The 19,644-nt window shown below is 37.5% G+C and overlaps 1 protein-coding gene across 12 annotated transcripts in view; it reads right to left on the minus strand.

Annotated features, from left to right (window-relative positions):
• Positions 1 to 476: 476 nt before the first annotated feature.
• LOC131168488 (serine/threonine-protein kinase BLUS1) overlaps positions 477 to 19,644 on the minus strand; it is a 30,330-nt gene continuing 11,162 nt past the window's right edge. For 5 of the 12 annotated variants that reach the window (XM_058127951.1, XM_058127947.1, XM_058127948.1 and 2 more), the window contains exons 15-21: positions 9,227 to 9,318; positions 9,031 to 9,107; positions 8,133 to 8,258; positions 8,012 to 8,063; positions 7,856 to 7,902; positions 1,727 to 1,788; positions 477 to 1,638 (exon numbers count right to left, since the gene is read on the minus strand). In XM_058127951.1, the coding sequence (XP_057983934.1) occupies positions 1,512 to 1,638; positions 1,727 to 1,788; positions 7,856 to 7,902; positions 8,012 to 8,063; positions 8,133 to 8,258; positions 9,031 to 9,107; positions 9,227 to 9,318 (583 nt within the window). In that variant the 3' untranslated portion in view covers positions 477 to 1,511. The remainder of the gene's footprint in view (positions 1,639 to 1,726; positions 1,789 to 7,855; positions 7,903 to 8,011; positions 8,064 to 8,132; positions 8,259 to 9,030; positions 9,108 to 9,226; positions 9,319 to 19,644) is intronic. The other 7 variants (XM_058127958.1, XM_058127955.1, XM_058127956.1 and 4 more) reach the window with 2 other exon arrangements.

Here is a 19,644-nt window from a genome sequence, read left to right on the forward strand (position 1 = left end):
TTTAACAACTAACACAACAATGACGGGTAAACAACAAAACAAATGCAATTAAAAATTCTAAAATTTTATTACAGTTATACATCAATTTGGAGTTCTGCATGTTACGTTCCTATGTAATTTCCCCAAAAAATTTATTGCACTATTATTTTTCGTTATATTTTGATGGCAATGCTTGTATGATATTTGTAAATCATTACGTAAAACAAATTCTTTCACGTGAAACTTCTTGACCAAAGGGTAAAATTTCCCACCAAAAACAAAAAAGCCAAATTATCCTTCAAATTCGGAAATCAGCAAGTAGCTGAACAATGTGCTGCAACTGCATCTCAAGTTTCGGATTGAAATTACAAGGAAGTTTGTCAGCAAACAAAACCCTAGAAATTATATCTGCACTGGGAACTATTTATCGAATTTGCAGGCAAGTGCTGCGGAAGCACGCACGCACGCACGCACAGAGGCACCCAGAGCAAGAGTACTTTAAATAATTACAATATTATCATTAAAATTACAACAAATACTATATAAACTGTGAAACTCGAGGAGGAATAGTATCACAAAATTTGAAGATATTCACCCACTATGTTACAATAGAAATACAATTGAAAAATTATTTGACGCACCTATATTTCTGACAATACCCTTCAGATCCTTGTGAGTTTCTTGTCAATCAATAAGCGACGAGGTGCCAGATATATCGCGGCCGCCGCCGCCTTCACCGCTATGACTCACATTCCTTTTCCATCTTCCCGTCCTTGTTGACAAGCACTCAATTGTCTTTCCAACTGCTAATAAAATAGGAGGCACGCATTAGATATGGCTATGACGAAGATATCAATTGAAGAACAGGCAACTGCACTGGGCAATTTAATTAGAGCATTCAAATCTATTCCAATTTCTTTAGTCTGAAAAGAATAGAAACCACAGGTAAGTCACAATTGTGGCTTTCAGAAATTCTGGTCACCCAACAAAAACCACCTTTTTAATAATTTTCTCATGTTATATGTAACAGAACTTGTATTAGACACCCCTACCAAGCTACTCAGATTGTTCGAAGTAAGCCATGTTTAACCACACCCATATCAGCATGCTGATTTGCAAGCCAATTGGTATGAATGATATCCATGCCAAACTTGCCAGTGCATTGCCATATGAAAATACAGCGCATAGTGCTTTTTAATACTCAAAAGAAAAAAGTAGGCAAAATAATTTCAGAAATTCTTTTAGGCAACCATTGTTAGAATGGTTCACAGAGGTTGTTATAGGATTAGCGTGTGCTTTGCTGATCAAGGCTTCAATAATAATTATCAAGGAGCAGGCTGGCAGTGGAAGCGCAAATGACAGTGACATTCACAGAGCACCAAAATTTGGTCAAATTTCGAACCCTACTAAATGGGTCATAGCTACCAAAACTAGCATTCAGAGAAAATGAACTTTTGTTTGTCATCGTGTAGAATTCCAACAAGCATGAGAACATTACTGGTCTACTACATTACCAAAAGTGCCATTGATTCTCAGGCACAGGTAAAGAGTGCAAGCCTCCATCTCTCACAACAATAGAAGACCTCAAACAACATTGGTGCACTCACCTGGGCATTTCTCATCTTCTGCCTCTGCAATTCCTCAACAAGACTCCCAATGCTGAAAATAGACACGAAGTTTCAGCTGAATGTCAAAAAAATAACATCCATAAGGTTGCAATAGGTAATTATTAGGTTCCATCTTATACCTCTGCTGCAGATGAATAATCTGAGAATGCAGCTCTCTTTCTCTAAAAGAAGCAGGAGATATCTGCATATTGTAACAGATTTAAGATCATTTAATAGACCAGCTAGCAGTTTTCCACATCATTGGATTACTCCACTAGTCCATTTCATAAAAAAGATAAAAACTAATAATTACTTAAATAGTCTCAGAAGACAGATTTTTCTCAAAAACAAATATGCTCTGATGTTCCCAAGAAGAAATTGCGTAGAGTGGGGGACTTGAATACTCAAAACATTCTCATGCTCCATATTACCCAAAAGTAAATAAACAAGTATGCATTGGTCTACTGCATCATAAAACAATTTATCCAACAAATATGAAATTGGGGTTCAATTTGACCAGGCACGAACAAAAAAAATACTACATCAGAAACTCAAAAAGAAACCAGAGTCATCCTGTCTAAAAAGGGTATGAATATTTCTGACATTGTGTTCTTTGGTTCAAATATGAAGATGTGCTTATTTGAATATTCTTCCCCAATAATCAAGATGTGATAGTATAAACATGACAATTATGAGTTGTATGAGCAATCAAAAACTGACAGCTCAAATCCACTTCCAACCATAATTCTTCCAATGTTCAAGAGGCACATCCATTTAGTGGCAAACCAACGTCAATAGTAAGATTAGGTTTAACAAAAAATGTCTGTCAACAAAATTGATATATAATTATACCTAATCTCAGGGAAAAAAAATGAAAAAATAAAAATAAAAAACTGCAAAATCCTGTCTTCATGCATGTACAGCTTACCATCCAAAAAGAAAAAGGCATAATCAGGAAGAGAATTACATCTCCACAATAAACTTCACCCCACATTTTTCACATTTAGCCTGCAAGGGGAAAAACATCGGGATTTGCCACCCTGCTTCCATCATAATTCTTCCAGGCTACTTGGCAAAATTGAAGTGAGGATGATAGTGGCAGGGCAAATGACAGATTTAATATGGTTTGGCAGCACCTAAAAATAGTGCTTATAGCACTTACCACTTAAAATAAGTACTTGTAAGAAAAAAAGTGCTGTTTGGCATGTTCCTGAGAAGCAAGTGCTGAAAAAGAACCAATTTTAAAGTGGATATTGAGAAACAACCAGAGATGAATTTTGGACCCTTACAAGTGGCTACTGTTCATGCCTGGTGCATTTCCTGTAATATTAATAAAACCTCAGCAGTCTTCTCTGCTCTCCCACCCTCTATACCCTTCTCTCGTTCACTTTTTCCACAGCTGCAGTACGATGGCCATCTCCCTCTCTTGCTGGCAACACACTGGCTCCAACCAAACAGGTTAACCCCAGCAGACCCCCCCCCCCCTTCCTCTTTCTCTCACATAAAAGAGTATTGCAGTTCTGAATTTGACAACATCACGAAGGTGCCATTGTTGCAACTTTATAGGGTTATCAAATTCATTATAGATTTTCTCTCCCCATATTCACCATCAGCAAATCCATGGCTCTCTTGTTCAAAATCAGGGATTGGAAGGTTGACAACAACAACAAAAAAAAAAAATCAAGCCTTAAGTCCCACTAGGTGGGGTCAGCTATATGAATCATTTTCCGTCAATTTATGCGATCACGGACCATTTCTTTAGATTGGAAGGTTGACAGAGAATGTAAATCAGAAACTGTGAATCTGGGAATGTAAATGGGGAAAACAGTGAATGAAAATAGAAGAAGAAGAAGAAGAAGAAGATACGTAAAATAGAAAAGAAAAACTAAAAATTAGAAAACTGGAGAGGCCCGAAGCCTCTGGTAATGTAAATGGGGAAACTGTGAAGGAAAATGGGAAATAGGGGGAAGAAGAAGAAGAAGAAGAAGAAGAAGAAAGTAGGTATCAAATTAAATAGGGGAGAATTAAAAAATAAACCTTGGAAATAGAAATCAAAGAAGCAATAATGGGATAAATTAACAAACAACAAGAAGAATCCTTAAGTCCCACTAGGTGGGATCAGCTATATGATTGTTTTTCCATCAATTCACATGATTGAGGGTATTTTTCTCAACTAGCTTAAGAGCTATTAGATCCTTCCTCACTATGCCATTTTCTGTTATTTTAGGTCTACCCCTACCCTACCTAATACCAATAACAATAACTAGCCCACTCACAAGTGCACTACTTCGCCTACATTTCAAATGTCAAAACCAGTGTTTTAAAAGGTGTTTGTAAGGTACGCCTCCTTGAGGCGCCCTAAGGAGCCTCAAATGCATACACCTCAGGGGAAATAACTCGCATTTTACGCCTCCATTTGGAAGGCGTACGCATTTCTAGATGGATGGCCTGATTTAAAACATAAATTTTAAAAAAAAGGAACCAGCACAGAACCTCTCATCTAAACCCCCTCGACCAAGCTTCTTCCTCCCTCTCTCGACGAAGCTTCCATAGACGATTCCTCCAGCTCCTTCTCCCTCTTTGATGACTCGACAAAGCTTCCGTAGCTCCGACGATTCCTCCAGCTCCTTCTTCCTCTTCGACGACTGCTTCCAACGATCCCTCCAAGCTTCTCTTCCCTCTTCGACGACTCCACGACTGCTTCCGACGATTCCTCCAAGCTTCTTGTCTCTCTCCGACGAGTCGAGGATCCCTTCCAATCTTTGATTTGCCTCCAACGACTCCTTCAAACCTCTCGTCTCTCTGCAGCGACCCTCTACCACCTCTCTGCTTCACATCTCAGTCTGAGGTCCTAGTTTCAGATTTCAATTTTCAGTTTTAAGTTCCTGCTGCAGCTGCTGATTGTTCCTGTTCATTTTTAACATGCATTGTTTGACTTTGTTAGCTAAAATTGGCCTATATGATACTTAAGAATTATGTTTTTATGTTTTTCTCCATTATTCTAAATTTTTTTCTCATTTTTATACTATATATAAATTTATTTATTTATTACTAATTTTAAAAAATACAGTCCCAAAATGCTTATGCCTCAACGCCTTGAAGCTTACGCCTCGCCTCCCGGAAGGTAAAACGCCTCGCCTTATGCCTTCACCTTTTAAAACATTGGTCAAAACAAGTCGTCCCTCCCTTATCTTATCTTCTACCGGTGTTGTGTAACTTATTGAGAATATGTTCGTTCCTTAATTTACCCTTTAATGTTATACCACTCATCCATCTCAGCATTCGCATTTTGGAAACTTTACTTTTTTTTGGATAGGTTGCTTCTTAATTGCCCAACAGTTTGATCCATATAGAATGGCTGGTCTTATAGTTGTTGTAGAACTTTCTTTTCAATTTTAATGGTATTCTACAATCACATGGCACGACCCACACACTCCTTCATTTTACTTAACCTACTTTAACTCTTATGTATTAGATCCTCTTAAATTTCTCCTTCCACTTGCATAATAGATCTAAGGTATCAAAATATACAAGTGCTATTGATTTCTTGATTACAAAGTTACATTTTATCCTCAATATTCCTCCTTACATAGCTGAAATTACATTTCATATATTTTGTCTCATTTCTACTAATTCTAAAACCTCTAGACTCTAAAGTTGTTCTCCATAGTTCTTAGTTTCTACTCCAACCCTACTTTCATTAATCAAAACAATATCACCTGCAAACAACATATACCATGGGATCTTGTTTTGGATATTCTTAGTGAGTTCATCAACCACTAAATCAAACAGATACAGGCTCAAAGTAGAGCCTTGATGTACACCTACTATGATTGAAAATTCTCTAGACTCTCCTCCATTAGCCTTAACGCTAGTCATTACTCTATCATACATATCCTTAATTATATCAGTATATCTACTGCATGCTCCTTTCTTTTCTAAAATGCACCATAAAACTTCCACATATACTCTAGCATAGGCTTTTTCTAGGTCAAAAAAAAAAAACCCCCATATGCAAGTCCTTTTTTCTGAACTTTTCCATTAATCTTCTTAGAAGATGAATAGCTGCTATTGTCGATCTCCCAAGCATAAAACCAAATTGATTCTCTGCTACCCTTGTTTCCACTATTATTCTTTGTTCAATTACCTTTTTTCGCAGTTCCATTGTGTGAATCATAAATTTAAATCCCACAATAATTATTAGAATTTTGAATAGCACTACTGTTTTTGTATATAGGTATTAACTATTAATATGCTTTTTCTCCAGTCCTCCGGCATTTTCTTGATTTTTATAATAATGTTGAATAGATTTTTAACCATATACTGCCCTTTATCCAATAGACATTTCCAAACTTCAATTCAAATGTTAGTTACGTCATCCAATCCGATAAATTTCTCATTTTTCATCTTTTTTAAAGTCATCTGAACTTCAGTGACTCTAATTTTGCAAATAAATTTCAAATTTTGTTCTTTCCTTATTTGTCACTTTTTAAGTTTAAGCTTTCAATTTGGTTTTCATTAAACAACTTATTAAAGCATCTTCACCACGTCTCTTTTACGTCTTCTTCTTTAACCAAGACTTTATCAATCGCATTTTTTGTACATTTTACATTACCTAAACCTTTGCACTCGTTCTGTAGCTCTAAAAAGCTTGTCTCTTTCCTCTTCTTTTGTATCAAATCTAGCATATAATTATCATAATTATGTTTAGCTTCAATAATGGATAAATTAATGGAAAAAGTTAATAAAAATTAAAACAAAATATATATATATATAAGTGGTTCCAGCCAAACAGTACTTATGAGTTTCAGAAATCATCCACTTCAGCACTCACCAAATTCAGCACTTTTTAAGTAAGTGCTTTTCGATAATCTAAAACTCTAAAGAGCTAAAGAAACTGGTTTTCATGTGAATTTGAGTTGACATTTGGCAAAGACATTGATTTGTACCAACACATCACCCCACAGGAAAATGGTTTGGGTTATTATACTAAAAATCACAAGAAAAGTCGTGTCTAAACTCATAATAAAACCTAAGCATAGTACATATGGAAGTATTCTTTAAAATTTTGAGAAGACACATATCTGAAAGGTCTACATGCTCTACATGAGAGACCAATGTTTTAAAAGGCAAAGGCGTAAGGCGAGGCGCTCTAACCCTTACGAGGCAAGGTATAAGCCTTAAGGAGTTGGGGCATAAGCCTTTTGAGATTTTATTTTTAGATAAAAAATATGCAAATAAATTACATAATTTAAAAATAAAGAGAAAAGTAATAAAATCACAAATACAATGTAAAAAAAAAAAATCAAATATAATTTGCAAACTACTTGTTGGCCATTCAAAAAAAATTGCTAACTTAAATTCATTACGTAAATCATGACAAGAGTATCTATAACATTACAAAGTTCAAATTATTTTTCAAGATCTAATATGCAACTAAATTGTTTTGGCAAGAGTTCTAGAAATCAACTCATATTATCACATTCCCTTAATATAAACAAGGAGTTAATATTTTTAGCCAAATCTTACTTGAGAATCACACACCCAAAATGCGTAAGCCTCAAGTAAAAAGGCGCAAAAGGCCTGTCTTTTGTGCAAATGTGTAAGCCTCGGTATGTAATGTGTTAGCCTTTTTGGGATTTGATATTTTAGATTAAGCCTCAAGGTGTTTTAGGCATGCCTTGCCTAAAGGCGAGCCTCGATTAAGCCTTTTAAAACATTATAAGAGAATTAAATGGAAGCACTGCAGACCCCATATAATAATAATAATAATAATAAGAAACCTAAATCTGAGGGCCTTTGTGATCTTTCATCGCTTGTTCTTCAACACAAAAGTATAAATTCATTGATAGAAAAATTAATCAGATGCCTGCTTTCAGCTGCATTGCAACCTACATGGCAATAAGCATGCATAACTAAAATCTAAGTCCTCATACTGCAGTTCCTGGTCTACAGAAATTCCAAAATAATGAATTTAACAAACTTCACTTTTGAGAGACTCCGTCCAATTCACGGTGTTGCTGTCTTAACAATAAAGCACAGATTGTAGAATAACGGACTACAACTGAATATACCACTATATTACAGCAAGAATAACCAACCACTTTTCATCTATAAACAGAAGTTACAAGAAGCAACTATGTCAGAAGAGCCATTTTCATCCCCAAATACAAGCTAATTATAGCTTTTCACGACCACAAGTAGGATTATACCTAGACATATTAGAATGTCTTACAAGTAGCTGGGCCTACCCCTGAAAGATACAATACCTGTGAAAGGTCATTGCTGCTTGCCTCAGCTAATTCTACATGATTGCCTGTGTATCAAGCATAAGAAGTCAAATCAAACAATATTCATGCACGTGACATTGATAATCAGCTCTCTTCCAATGTTAGAAAAGAATGATCAAAAGATCAAAGTGTTACCAGAGATTTGCGAGAATTGCTCCACAATCTTGATTAATTTAATTATTTCTTCCTGCCAAAATTAATTAAAGAAGACATTCAGAAACAGTATCTCCTGGGGCAAATATATATAAATAGATACCCTTTGCGCAGTGTTCTGCTGTAAAATGTGTTGCAATGATGGAAGAACAGGGGCAGATGTAAGACTCATGGTCATTGGTGTTATTGAACCTCCACAAGCTGGGTTGAAGGAACAGTTTGAAGAACCCTACATAGAAAAATAATGGCAATGGTTACAAAGCCATTGCCTAAAAATATAAATTACTAGCTCCATCTTTATAACTAGTGAAGCTGCATATCAAAAACAAGTAAATAACAGAAGCTTGTATTAGATATGACAGGGAAAACTGCATAGAAAACTTCAATAACGTGGTCCATGCTGAGGCATAAACCATCAAATAAACAGTATCAACTTCAAAAATCCCTAAAGAACAAGCGTTCAGCATACAGACCACTCAAATGATTGGTGAGCAAATAGGACATGTAACTAATTAAAGTGCGAGCCATATTTCTGGACAGGGCGGAACTTTATCCACAGGTCCATATACAGTAAATGATTGCTGAGTTAAAATAGTGCAAGCAATTTTTTGTTTGCCAATCAATGATAGAAGTCTCACATTTTTCCCAAATTAACAATCTTCACATCCCAAAGAGCCAAGCCATGTAATATCAAAAAATGCAAATGTTTTCAATGTACAGCGCCTTAATTAATTTTAGCATTAAGAAATTTTGTTGAAGTCATTTCTATAGAGATTCAAAACCTATGCCAAAGACTACTAATCAGGCTCAGAGGTAGAAGTAACTCATACACACTCATAATCCAGACATGGTGGTACCTAGGTCATCGTTGAAAACATTAAATGTCATAGGAAGTTTAGTTTTTTGAAGACCTAATAGAGGCATAATGGAACAGCCCACATGTTAATTGAAGGCTGAGTTGCACCGAGTAAACTCATATGAATGTGCTATCAATGCAATACCTTGGGACTCAGCTCTGCTGAAGTGACTTTAAAACGTCCCTTGCGTTGGACAACTGCTCCTTCAGATGTATCATCCACTACAAAAACAGACACGTCAATGGGAAAGAAAAACTGTAATATGAAAAATAAAGTAATAAATCTGCTATTAGAGAAGTGAGAAATTGCAAGTATAATTAAAAAAAACCAAAGGACATACCAGCTGAAAGGTTATTGGTATCTCTCTTTTGACGATACAATAATGGACCACTAAAGTTCCGATCAGATTGGTATCTTGGTTGTTGACTTTCCCTTAAATAAATTTCCAAAACTCAGTTATTATGGTCAACTACATCCAAATATTTTCTTTAGAGTAGATATCAGTATTGAAAACAACTAGATACGAATCAACAACCAGAAATTGTTGTGGCACATCGAAAGGCAAGCATACTCATGACAGAAGGAAGAAATGCTGATAAAGCAACATAAAGCATACCAAGATTATATCTGAAATGAAATAGAAGTTTTATCAGAAGAAAATTTAATCATATAGAACTAAATGTCCACATTTTTAATAACAAGAACTCCATGCTCAGCCCACTTAAAAGAGTAAGTTAAATCTATAAGCCAACAGTCCACCAGTTCATAATTGAGTAAATTTGGGGCCGTTTGGTACCACTGCCAGAAGTACGAAAACAAAAACTATAAACCAAAAGCAAAAACTAAAAACCAAAACCCAGCAACCTATTAGGTTAACACTGCAAAGCACAAGTGAAAAACTTGATTAAACAAATGCTCATTTTTGTCATTGAACCAAATTACAATAGAAAAAATAAATATACACACATATATAATCAAAATAATAACAATACAAAAGGAATACAAATTAAAAAATATTACAACACATATGGAAATTATTATAATTATTTTACAAGTATTTTTATATTTAAAAAATCAAATCTAGTGCTACAACAACAATCAACTTCACCAAGAATTCCAAAAAGAGCACTCCACAAATTCCAAGTGAAAGGGCCATGTCAAAAAAATGAGACATCCTCAAAAGCTCTCACACATGAGAGATATATTGAGAGATAAGGCTTTAGAAGGCTTCCTACTCTGCAGCTGGCTTCCTACTCTGCAGCTGATTGTCGGTGTTAAATAAGTGCCAGCAGCCATACAACCACATTTGTCTTAGAAGGCACTTTAGCCTCCAATGGGTGATAGAGGAAAAATCACATCCACCTTAATAAGGTGAGAAAAGAAAGACTTACACGAATCCCCCCCCCCCCCCCCCCCCCCCCCCCCCGCCCCAACATGAATCCAAAGACCAACCCTACCATCACTCCTAATGAATATTTGGTAACCCTCTAGAACAAAGAGTGAAGAAGAAAGCCCCCCGCCTCTCCATCATTTAAATCCCTTCTAAAATGAAAGTCCCAAGAAAAGGAATCCCTCTCAAGAATAATGGGAAATCAAAACATTATGATGAGAAGAAAGGCGATACAAACAAGTAAAGGAACATGATAAAGCCTCCCCCCACCCCCCATCCTCCACAAAAAGAAAAGCACACCTTCCCAAAACCTAATATGATTACACCCAATTGAAAATCTGTTGAAGGAAGAAAAGAAGGATAAACTCTTGCAAAATGGACATCCAAGGACTCCGTAAGGAACTTCTTGAGCCCAAATCAGCATCCCATCCATGATCGTGTATCCACATTTACTTCTTACTTTGTGCCAAAGGGATTCACCTCCAAGGAAAAACTCAATAACCATTTCGCCAAAAGGCCCATGTTTTTAGACACCAATTTACCAAGACCCAACCCTCCTTCCTTCGACCTACAGACCATTTCCCAGTAAACAAAATGGTCTCTCCTCTCCCCTACAACTGATCAAAGAAAATCCCCATAAACCTTTGAAGCTTTTAAGCCTCCCTTCCTAGAATCTCAAAAATATTAAAAAAAAAAAAAAAAAAACGGAATAGTAGAAGGGCTAGCATGTATTAGAGTAATTATATCACCTAAAGAAAACAAAGTTCCTCTCCAACCATTCAACGCTTAGGTACCTTGGTTACCACCAAATCCAAAAATGCTAAGAAAAACAAGGCTTTTCTCTCAAAATGACTCCTAAATAAGTCATGGGCCACTCTAAAATACCACACTAGCTAAGAAAGTCAGCTCCAAAACCCTCTCCTGAAGAAGGTTAACCAGCCCAACACTACTCTCACCCAAATTAATTCTAAGACCAAAGACCCTCAAAAATCTGCAATATAGTGAGAATGTTCTCAAGAATCAATGATCATCAGAAAACTACAAATGAGACATTATAACGTCCTACCATACAACAGTAAGACCTCAACCCCCTACCATCTTGTATCTACCATTCTACTCAACACATCCACCACAAGGACAAAATGAAAAAAGGAAAGAAAAAAAAAATTGATCCCTTGCCTAATCGCCCTTGGTGAACCAAACCATTCTTCAGGGTGCCATTAATAATCACTGAAAAATAAGCATTAGATAAGCACCCTTTTTGTCCAATTCCTCCACCCAACTCCAAACCCTTTCCTCCTAAGCACCCTATCCAAAAAGCTAAGAAACAAGACTTTTCTCCCAAAGAGACTCCTAATAAGTCATGGGCCACTCTAAAATACCACACCCAGCTAAGGAAGTCAACTCCAAAACCCTCTCCTGAATAAGGTTAACCAGCCCAACACCACTCTCACCCAAATCAATTCTAAGAAAAAAGACTCAAAACTCTGTAATATAGTGAGAATGTTCACAAAAGAATCAACATGGTCATCAGCAAACTACAAATCAGACGCAACAACTTCTTTACTCACGCTAAGACCATAGTAGTCAAAAGCGCACCTGAGGCGCACCTAGGCACAAGGCGCAGAGGGACAATGAGGCCAGCGCCTCATCACTAGTTAGGCGAGGCGACCTTTAAAAGGCGCAGAGGGGCGCACTGATGCACCAGGGAGCCAGAACGAACCCTAGCCCTCGTTCAACTTGAACCAACAGGATTCATTTGCAACTCTTCGAGTCAGCACAACACCTGCTGAAACCCTTCTTCTTTGAACCTTCAAAGCAGCACGACACCAACAGGAGCCCTTCACAAGTTCATCTTCGAGCCTTCAAACCAGCAGGCAGGAGCCCTACGTGAGCTCGTCTTCTAGCCTTTGAACCAGTTGGAGCCCTTCGTGAGTTCGTCTTCTTCTTCTTCTTCTTCAGTTCTGCTGCCTCCTGCCGTCTGCTTCTTCTTAAAACATTAAGTTGCATTACGCCTCTAAGTTAATATTGTATGATGTGTAATTAATTATGTAGTTTAATGCAAGTTTATACTTCATAATTAATATATAACATTTTTTTACTGAATTTTGATGCTGTTTTGTAATTTGTTTGAAAATGCAGTATACAAACAATACATTTTTCTGAAATATATTAATATGTAACATTTTTTTACTGAATTTAGCTGCTATTTTATTGTACTCTTTTCTTTTGATATTGAAGATGCTTTTGGGCCTTCAGCTTGGCAATTTTATTTCATTTGAAACTTGAAACTTGAAATCTTGCAAGCCTGATTACTTATGTGGAACTATATTTGTTTCACTTGGAACTTGGTTGTCATAATTACTACTGAATATTTTGGCATTTTAAATTCTGATATTACTATTGATGTGTTTTTATATCAATTACCCACCAAATAGGCATTGTACACAATTTCAATAATTGTGCGCCTTCGCCTCGCACCTTGGTGCTCCTTGTGCCTTTGACTACCATGGCTAAGACCTCTCGCAGCACCCCTACCTACCGCCCTGTATCATTCTACTCAGCACATCCACCACAAGGACACATAAAAAGGCAAAATTTGATCCCTTTGCCTAATCCCCTTAGTTGAATCAAACCATTCTTCATGGTGCCCCTTTGCTAACCACTCAGAATAAGCATTAGATAAACACCCTGCTTGACCAATCCCAGCACCTAACTCCAAACCTTTTCCTCCTAAGCACCCTAACCAATCACACCCAACTAACTCTATCATAAGCCTTCTCAAGGTCCAATTTAAACACAGTATCCTTCTTTTTTCTATGGAAAACATCATCCACCACCTCATCAGCAACCAAAATAGCTTCCCCTATCTGCATCCCTCCCAGGAAAGCACTTTGAGCAAGAGAAGCAGCATCACTAAGGACAGAGAACCCTCAATGTACTGACAAGCAACTTAGCAATGATGGTATACATGCTAGATACAAATTAATAGGTTGAAACTCCGCTACCTTAATCGACCAACTTTTGTTAGGCACCAAGGCAATAAAGACAAAATTAACACACTTCCCCAATTTCCCATTACCATGAAACTATAAAAGATCTTTTATACATCCTCCCCTCGCCACATCGTAAAACTCATGAAAATAAAGGCTATGTTACCAGGAGCCTTATCCCTCTCTAGACTAAACACTACAACCCTGACCTCCTCAGGCCTCTCCAACCAAAGACGTGTTGTCTCTGAAATAAGACTCCAGTCCTACCCCTCAATCACTGACTTTTCTAAATAATCCTCAAAAAACAATTTTTTAAGAAATCGGTGCCCTCTTCAAATACCATCCTAACACCAGCAACCATCTCCCCAGTCCTCAATTCCACTTCATTTACACAATACACCTCATTTGCTCATTTACCACCTTACGAAAAAAAGTTTGAATTAGAATCCCCAATTTGTCACCCATTTGAACTTAGTGTTTTTTGCCTCCAACTCCTAACCTCCTCCAATAGCACATACTCTTAACTCATTCTTCAAGCTCACTCTCTTAACTCCCTCCTCTCCATAAAAGCCCCTCCCTCCCTCTATCTCTTTCCTATCTAGCAAACTCAATTACTCAAAATACTTTCTTTTTTTATTTGTTATCTCCAAACACCTCTAAGTTCCACCATTTAGCACCTCTTTAATCCGCTTAAGCTTCTCCATAAACCAAAAACCTCCAATCCAAGAACATCACAACTACTCCAAGTCTTATTAACTAGATTGCAAAAACAATGACGATCTATATATTCTCAAAACAAGGAGTAGGGCTCCATCTAACCTCTAAAGACTTCAGCCAAAGCGGAAAATGATTTGAAACAGCTGGCATCTCTTGAGTGAGATTAGGAATCTCAGCATCCCACTAATGAGTGAAAAGAATGTCCAGCTGACTAGCGATTGCTCTTTCCCCTCCATTGACCAAGTAAATAAAACATTATGCAAACGGAATCTCTCTCAAACCACTCCCCAATAAACAACAACAACAAAACCAAGCCTTAAGTCCCACTAGGTGGGGTCAGCTATATGAATCATTTTCCGCCAATTTATGCGATTATGGACTATTTCTTTTGACAGATTCATGGATATTAAATCCTTACTCACTATCTCCTCCCAAGTTATTTTAGGTCTACCCCTACCCCTTCCCCTTCTACTACCCCTCACAGTAACTCACTCACTCTTCCTTTCTAGTGCACTATATGGCCTACGTTGCAAGTGTCCATACCATTTGAGTCGTCCCTCCCTTATTTTCTATAGGAGCTACACCTAACTTACCTCAAATATGTTCATTCCTTAATTTATCTTTCAATATTATACCACTCATCCATCTAAGCATTCTCATCGCAACAACTTTTACTTTTTGGATATTATGTTTCTTCGTTGCCCAACATTCCGATCCATATAGCCTAGTTGGTCAAACCACACTCCCCAATGAAGCTATAAAAAAGCTGCATGCTATAAAAGAAACTCTCACCCCTATTTTTTCCAACATAAATCTAACTAAACTAAAGCCAACCCCAATCATCCATCCAAGATAACACAACCCACACACAGCCCCCAACTCCTCCCGAAACTAGGACCTACACGTAGGTCTAGAAGGACCATAACTAAACCATCACTGCCCCCTTCCCCACGCCCCCAACAAACACACACAAGGGGAGAGAGCCACTCGAGTGTCCCAAACCACCAAAAATACCCCCAGATGCCCCCTTTGAATAGCCCCATCTTCGCCCCTGCCTTTCCAGATTCCCTAATAATACCCCCAGCTACACATTCTAACATTGTTTCCTGCAAAAGTAAAATATAAAGAGAGTATCTAGACATCAATTCTCAGACCAAACCCCTTTTTCTACATTCTCCTAGCCCCCCTAACATTCCAACTCATTAACCTAAAGTTTTAACAATCTTACCCGCTTTACCTATCCACACCAGCCGCCCCCCGGGGGCGCACAATAGTTAATTGAAGATACTCATTTTTCAGCAGTTTTTTTTACCTTTTTTTCCCCTCTCTCTCATAAGTTTTAGGCCAAACACCCACTCTAACCTCCTTTCCCAACCCTACGTTTGATTAGTAGAATGTATATTCCCAGGAATAGATTAGTTAAAATAGGTCACTTACAATTAGTTATATAAAAAATTATGTCGATACCATAAAGTAAATAACAATGTGAAACTTTCTATGACTCCATGACATGGAACATACACGGAATAACTATTCCCAAATTTTACCATGAGAATATCTATTCCTTTATTATTACATGTTGAATGAAATAATAAGAAATATACAAGGAATAGCTATTACCTACATTCTTAAAATTTTCACAATATTCCTTCTTATTCCAAGGAATAACTATCCCGTGAACCATACAAAAGCCATAAAGGACCCAGCAATTTAATCCCCATATCCTCAAGGTCTTGCAGATCTCGATTGCCTATCCTAACCCTAGAGGGCAAATAGCAATTTCCTCCCCACTTTAGCTCCATCCACCTGACACAAATATATATATATATAAAATAAATTAGGCTCACTGCCTGGAACAGGAAGTTTTCCTTTCAAAGGCGTAGAAACCCCTTGAGCAGTACTATAAGAGATCACTTCTGATTTACCCAAGACTCTCAAGATACTTACTTGGAACAACAGCAGAAGTTCCTTCCTCAACTTCAACATTTTAACAGCCTACAGCTTCATTCAAATGGCAAACCAAACTGTACATTCTTAGTGTTCTTCCCAAAGTCCAATGACTCTCCCTCTTGCTCATTAAATGATTCACCATCTCCCCCAATTCCACAGTATCTGAACTTGACAACCTCATTTTCATTGGAAGTTTCATTACAATCAACTTTATGGGTCTCAATCAATTGTTCCAGTGGTAAACATCTTTCAAAATCACTCACACTATCATATATTCATCTTCCTCCTCCTCACTGAAAACCTAGGACAAAGGAGTATTAAACCCATCATCCCCCAGCATCACCTCCTTTCCTTTTACATTCATCTTGCCTTCAATTTTCCCCAAGTAATCTCGAGGCTAATCATTCTTACATGTCATATTAAACCTGAGCCAAAGGTTCAAAGCCCCCACCATTCTCAGAACCTTCTTTTGCAGAGTTCCCTTGCCACGAGTCTATTCTTAGCAATACATCCGGAAGAACATAAGAAACACTCCCCCCTTTTCCTAGAACAACTAACACAATGTGCATAACTTCTCCTGGTACTTCCTCAAATCCATCCTCTCCGCAACTATCACCAACAACTCCTTTGAAACCAGCTGATCAAACCCTGTGTAATTCCTTGTTCCAATCTCCTTGCCAGCACAAGTTTTCTTGATGCTGGGATTTGATTTAGCATCCCAAACATAAGTTCTATTACCTCCAGTTCAAACCCTCGTATAAGATTGCATAAGGTACTGGGTTGAATTCTTTCAACCTCTACAAGGCCCAGTTTCTACAAGCGCAACTTTTGAGTATCTCCGCTGACTCTAACAGGCCAAAATTGTGATAGCCCATTTAAGCTACTTTGCACCCTAGCCCACCAAGTCCAACTCCCCATGTTATCCCTAACCTTGGGCATATCTAGAGATAAATTAAAATTAAGGGCAAAAGATATTGACCTTCCCTGAGGTTTCAAGAATTCCAAGGACTTAACCCGAGATAGGTGTGAGGCATTTTTGAAAACTCAAGGAAGGTCAATAGGATTTTCGAAACCTCAGAGGCAGTTCTTGTCTTTTTGTCAAACCTCAAAAGAAGTCAATGTCTTTTGCCTTAAAATTAAAATTCCACTAAATCTAGCCCAAATATTTATCTTTCCAATCGCAATCTCCAACAACACCCTCATCCACCACCTACAAATTCCAGCCAAGCTCCCTAGCAAATGGCAATGCTTTCTTCCCTATAAAATTGAATCCCATATTAGAGAATATCCACATATATAGGTTTGTGTTTTAATCTTTGAAACAAAAACAATTTTCTTTGAGCTTATATAATGTTGAACAATCCACAGTCCATGCATTTTAATTGTCCCTCCTGCCTATTGACCCATCCTTGAAGGGATACAAAAAAGATTTCTTTGGGGAAGCATAGGGGAGGAGTTAAAATATCACCTTGTAAGATGGGACTGGCCAAACAACCGTCATGTTCAGGAGGCTTGGGGCTGAAATCCCTCCTCACTTTTAACAAAGCCCTCCTCAATAAATATTTATGGAGGTTCACGAAGGAGAAAGACCATTTTTGGAGGAAAATTACAGCTTCTAAATACAGACTTGAGCATAACGGTTGGATTACCCACAATAGTAGGGGGCCCTATGGAGTGGGAGTTTGGAAATTCATTACGAAAGGATTCGATGTTTTTTCCAACATGTGAGATTTCAAGTGGGGAATGGGGCCAATGTTTACATCTAGCATGATGTGTGGCATGACAACAAAAATCTTAAAGCAGCCTTTCCTTCCATCTACAGCTTGGCTTGCAACAAAAAATGCCCTCATCAATCATCATCTCCAAATCACTGATACAGGAATTGTCTAGAATATTCCTTTCACTATGAATGAGGCAGATTGAACCTTCAGGCACTCTGATGACTTCTACAGCTATCTCTATAATTTCTCTATCAAAACATCCCCAATGAACCAAAATGGGCTTTGGACAGAAATGGTGGTTTCACTGTTAGATCTTTCTACAAGAAGCTCTCCCCAGTGGGAACAAAATTGCAACAACTCCCCTCAGATTCATATTTGGAGAAAAATAGTCCCTTCAAAGGTTGCCTTTTTTGTTTGGGAGTCCACACATGGAAATATTTTAGCCCTAGACAATATTCAGAAAAAAAGGGGCTTAAAGTTACAAATAGATGTTTTCTTTGTATGGCTGATGCAGAATTGGTCAACCACATTCTTCTCCATTGCCCCTGGACAAGGAATTTGTCGAATATGGCTCTATCCTTGACTAGATATCAGTGGGATATTGTAAACTCTGTGGGAGGGAAGAACTGGGTTTGCAAAGGCATCAAAACCACCATGGAGAAGCAAAAGGCTCTGAATCTCATCCCTCTCACCATCCTGTGGTGTGCTTTGAAATAAAGAAATAAGCAAGCCTTCAAAGATACAGTTACTCCGCTTCAAATTTGCGAAGGGCAATGGACTGCTGTTTCCAGCTGGCTTAGTGGGCAAATAGTTAATGATCATTAACTAATTCTTGATGTTTGTAACACTCTACAGGTAGACATCTTGTACCACGGGTTGGTATCCCCTTGATGCCCAGCTAATAAAGTTTCTCTTTATTGATCAGAAAAAAAAAAAAAAATACCGTCCCCAATTTATTCTCCAATAATCCCATCAAGATGACCCCTTTTTGAGTTCTCAGCTTCTTAACCCAAAAAAACAAATTTTTCTCACCAAAACTGCCAATCTTGATCCCCTACCAAATAAGCTCAGTCGACCCTAAAACCAAGAGAAACAACCATCCTCCAAATTTCTCCTTGATTCGCACTAAGTTCCAACCCAACACACTTCCCAAAGTGGAATATTTTTCTGTGTGCGCTTCGATGAAATGTGATAAGTCCCTGAATTCAGGCATTGTCATCTTTGAAGCACTACAGTGTACACATTGCATGTTGTTCTGTTCATCACTACAATAATCATGATGCTGGAACTTCCGCAGAATCAATTATTAGTCAAAATAATTTCATGGTAACAGTAATTCCCACATCATTGTGAATAGATTAATCAAGGACGAAGGAAAATTTCCAGAGACAATAGTGGTTTCTGGTTCATCTATCGTGCATCAAGCTCTCTCATCCAAGTCTCCCTTTTCTAAAAAGAAGGTTTTTAAACAAATTGATAGCACCTTGTAATTACACTTGTTTTAATATTATATATTAGCCTACAGATGAAAAAATTTACACAAGGACTTTATTGACATGAAAATTGTCTAATGTTGAGCTATTATGCAACAGACATGCATAAATATAGTTGGGTTTTTGATGTGTGTGTGCGCATGGTGGTCTTCTTTCAACACACTCCCGTAGCAAATTTACAGAAAGATTGTTCTGCTTTTCTCCAGTATAGCTGTTTTGTAGTTTTTTTAGGGCTCTCTGTCTTGTCATTTTCCATGTCTTTTGGGAGGATATCTTATTATGCCTGCTTTCTTTTTCATCTTTCTGATGCATTCTTTCTCTCTCTCTCTCTCTCTCTCTCTCTCTCTCTCTCTCTCTCTCTCTCTCTCTAATACATTTCTTTTGTTTATCATTGTGTGCACATGTATCTGTACATTAAACATAGCAATTGAACTGTAAATTGAGAACCAAGATGTCATTTTTGGAACATTCTTAGATATATTAATTGAGTAATA

This window comes from Malania oleifera, chromosome 11 (assembly GCF_029873635.1).
Source record: "Malania oleifera isolate guangnan ecotype guangnan chromosome 11, ASM2987363v1, whole genome shotgun sequence".
Classification (NCBI taxonomy): Eukaryota; Viridiplantae; Streptophyta; class Magnoliopsida; order Santalales; family Ximeniaceae; genus Malania; species Malania oleifera.